Source organism: Haliotis asinina, chromosome 4, assembly GCF_037392515.1.
Source record: "Haliotis asinina isolate JCU_RB_2024 chromosome 4, JCU_Hal_asi_v2, whole genome shotgun sequence".
NCBI lineage: Eukaryota > Metazoa > Mollusca > Gastropoda > Lepetellida > Haliotidae > Haliotis > Haliotis asinina.
Window position 1 is genome coordinate 60,919,286 of NC_090283.1, and position 3,869 is coordinate 60,923,154.

At 40.9% G+C, this 3,869-nt stretch overlaps 1 protein-coding gene across 1 annotated transcript; it reads left to right on the forward strand.

Moving 5' to 3' along the window:
* Positions 1-1,481: 1,481 nt before the first annotated feature.
* LOC137282014 (uncharacterized) lies at positions 1,482-2,088 on the forward strand. The gene is made up of 2 exons (XM_067813767.1): positions 1,482-1,563; positions 1,694-2,088. The coding sequence occupies exons 1-2, from the start codon at positions 1,482-1,484 to the stop codon at positions 2,086-2,088; spliced, it is 477 nt and encodes a 158-aa protein (XP_067669868.1).
* The last annotated feature ends 1,781 nt before the right edge of the window (positions 2,089-3,869 follow it).

The window sequence follows — 3,869 nt, forward strand, 5'->3', positions numbered from 1 at the left end:
CCACTCCAATCAATGTAATGAAAGGTCATCAGTAATAACCAACTGAAATGAAACACATCTGGATATTGGCGATGGAATTCCCATCTTACACAACTTCGGCTACACCTAAGCATAACATGCCCAACCGTTGGCATTTCTTTGACCATATCCATGACGATGACATATCCAAACAATTAAAGGAAACCACTAAAAACACTCATGGTCATTATCTCTCATGCCATATGTCACACTTTCATCTGTGTTCTATCTGTGAACTTACATATATTGCTTGATCTGAACACAAGGGGTTAAACATTGCCAGTGCAAACAACATACAATTCCAAAGCAAACTTTCAAATTGGCATCAGCACAAGTCAGTGGCATTTCTTATTCAAGTCAGAGCAGAAACAACTCAAAACATCCGAAGAACCTAACAGGAGACAGTGGTCATCTTTGAAATTGGCATTGTATAATCAAAGCAACATTTACGCATGATTGACTTCAGTGACATTGTCCTGTGCAACTCTCCAACGGAAATGCCCCATATGTATTCAAGGTGTACTTTCTATCCAATTTAACGTGCATGAATGGTCTTCCAACTACATACAATGTATATACATGTTTTATATGGTAAGGTTGGAAACAATCTGACGTCCACCCAGTGTTGTCTCAGAAGGACTATATTCACACACACACACACACACACACACACACACACACACACACACACACACACACACACACACAGACACACACACACACACACACACACACACACACACACACACACACACACACACAGACAGACAGAGGTCTTCGGTCTTCGACAATTCGTGCTATATTTTAATGATGTGTGAAGCCATAGAGAAATTTGGAGGTTAACAAATAGTGAGCTACGTCAAAGAGATTCAGACCATACATTCAATACTTTGACTTGGCCTACTTTAAGAGAGATTTTCTATTATTATGCAACTAGTTTTATCATTCTTAGTGATTACAAATATAAGTTACGTCAGTCAGAAGACGATTTTCCTGCAATGATTTATCAACGACCCTCTTCCTCCACCAACATAAGTCAATGCATTTGAAGTTAGATGACAAACGGCACCGTTAGATTAATCCCGACTTCATCAACAAAGGCTGATTGATATTCCCCGGAGATAACGAGATTGGATTGCTTGAACTTTCCTCAGACCTCCCTTTACCACAGTTAAGCTTGTTTTGACAAGAACATGATTGGTGCTTCAAAGTGGACAGTGAGATCCCCTTTCGATCAAAGCCCAATGAGGTTGCAGTATAGCTTTGATCTCGCCACTGGCTTCCAAAACGCTCTCTTTGATCTCTAAAGCCCCACTTGTTTGTACTAAGGGACAGTATAAAGGCTTTCCAGGTACCAGTGTACTTCACTCCATCTCAATCTGCAGGACCGATTACACCCTCTTTCAATTATCACAGTATTCGCCCCGACTGCAGCCTACAGTTGTGTAGAAAAGCCCTACAAAATGGATCCAGTTCAAGTTGCCATCAAGCTGAGAGGTCTCCTTCTTGCCCATGACAATGCAGTCAAAGAGATCTTGACCTTAGGTATATATCAACCGTCCTTATCTGCCTGTAGAAATGTCAATGTTTAGCATCTTCAAATTGAAAATCTTTTATGACTTTATGTTGATGATTTCTGCCAAGACTTCTAATTTCCCCGTTTAACCTTTTTCAGACATGCAGGTGTACAAGCTGATGCAAAAGATGACGGCCAACTCCTCCAACAAGTGTATAATTCGAGGTGAACAGCTGATCCAGAGACGATGGGTGTTGGAAGGTGTCAAGGAGATGTTTACCATCTACAGACAAATCAAGTGGCAAGAGGTACAGGCCTGCGTGAATGCCATCACCAAAGATGCTTCTGGAGAAAGTGATACAGGGGCGGATTGGAATGCTGAAACTTCCTTCAATGACGATGATGCTTCTTTCACCGAACTCCAGGTCGACAGCTCATACAGTGAGGACGACGAGGACCAGGAAGACTTCTACAGCAACGACAGCAGCTACGATATGATGACTCTCAGTCGAGCTTTGTCTGTAGACGACTGTGCTCTTCATAGACACGCTTAAGAGAAATCACAAGTTCCAGGCCACATCAAGTAGTGCTACATTAACTTTATTATTGTTCTTGTTCCGAATGCTGTGCCAAGAGCATCCTGTTATATTGTAAAGTAGGATTGGTTGTTGATGGTTATATTCATGAAATAAAAGTATGAAGTCGATATCATAACCTTTCTCATTTTTGTGACACGTTCGCGACATCGTGAGGACAGCCCTAGGTATAGAAAGCTGTTTTGATACTATGAAACAAACGATTCACACGAGATGATATCTCATGCCTTGGGACATATTGCTTGGGTTCTGACGGTGTCATATCCCTAAAATCTATCCACTCCAATCAATGTAGTGAAAGGTCATCAGTAATAACCAACTGAAATGAAACACATCTGGATATTGGCGATGGAATTCCCATCTTACACAACTTCGGCTACACCTAAGCATAACATGCCCAACCGTTGGCATTTCTTTGACCATATCCATGACGATGACATATCCAAACAATTAAAGGAAACCACTAAAAACACTCATGGTCATTATCTCTCATGCCATATGTCACACTTTCATCTGTGTTCTATCCTTTTGGAATGAACTTACATATATTGCTTGATCTGAACACAAGGGGTTAAACATTGCCAGTGCAAACAACATACAATTCCAAAGCAAACTTTCAAATTGGCATCAGCACAAGTCAGTGGCATTTCTTATTCAAGTCAGAGCAGAAACAACTCAAAACATCCGAAGAACCTAACAGGAGACAGTGGTCATCTTTGAAATTGGCATTGTATAATCAAAGCAACATTTACGCATGATTGACTTCAGTGACATTGTCCTGTGCAACTCTCCAACGGAAATGCCCCATATGTATTCAAGGTGTACTTTCTATCCAATTTAACGTGCATGAATGGTCTTCCAACTACATACAATGTATATACATGTTTTATATGGTAAGGTTGGAAACAATCTGACGTCCACCCAGTGTTGTCTCAGAAGGACTATATTCACACACACACACACACACACACCACACACACACACACACACACACACACACACACACACACACACACACACACACACACACACACACACACACACACACATACAGACAGACAGAGGTCTTCGGTCTTCGACAATTCGTGCTATATTTTAATGATGTATGAAGCGATAGAGAAATTTGGAGGTTAACAAATAATGAGCTACGTCAAAGAGATTCAGACCATACATTCAATACTTTGACTTGGCCTACTTTAAGAGAGATTTTCTATTATTATGCAACTAGTTTTATCATTCTTAGTGATTACAAATATAAGTTACGTCAGTCGGAAGACGATTTTCCTGCAATGATTTATCAACGACCCTCTTCCTCCACCAACATAAGTCAATGCATTTGAAGTTAGATGACAAACGGCACCGTTAGATTAATCCCGACTTCATCAACAAAGGCTGATTGATATTCCCCGGAGATAACGAGATTTGATTCCTTGAACTTTCCTCAGACCTCCCTTTACCACAGTTAAGCTTGTTTTGACAAGAACATGATTGGTGCTTCAAAGTGGACAGTGAGATCCCCTTTCGATCAAAGCCCAATGAGGTTGCAGTATAGCTTTGATCTCGCCACTGGCTTCCAAAACGCTCTCTTTGATCTCTAAAGGCCCACTTGTTTGTACTAAGGGACAGTATAAAGGCTTTCCAGGTACCAGTGTACTTCACTCCATCTCAATCTGCAGGACCGATTACACCCTCTTTCAACAGGAGACAGTGGTCATCTTTGAAATTGGCATTGTATAATC

Bases quoted from the DNA above. Each gene is read 5' to 3' on its own strand.
- LOC137282014 (XM_067813767.1), top strand. From the start codon at position 1,482: ATGGATCCAGTTCAAGTTGCCATCAAGCTGAGAGGTCTCCTTCTTGCC. The intron at 1,564-1,693 runs GTATATATCAAC...AACCTTTTTCAG, and splicing joins CAAAGAGATCTTGACCTTAG to ACATGCAGGTGTACAAGCTG.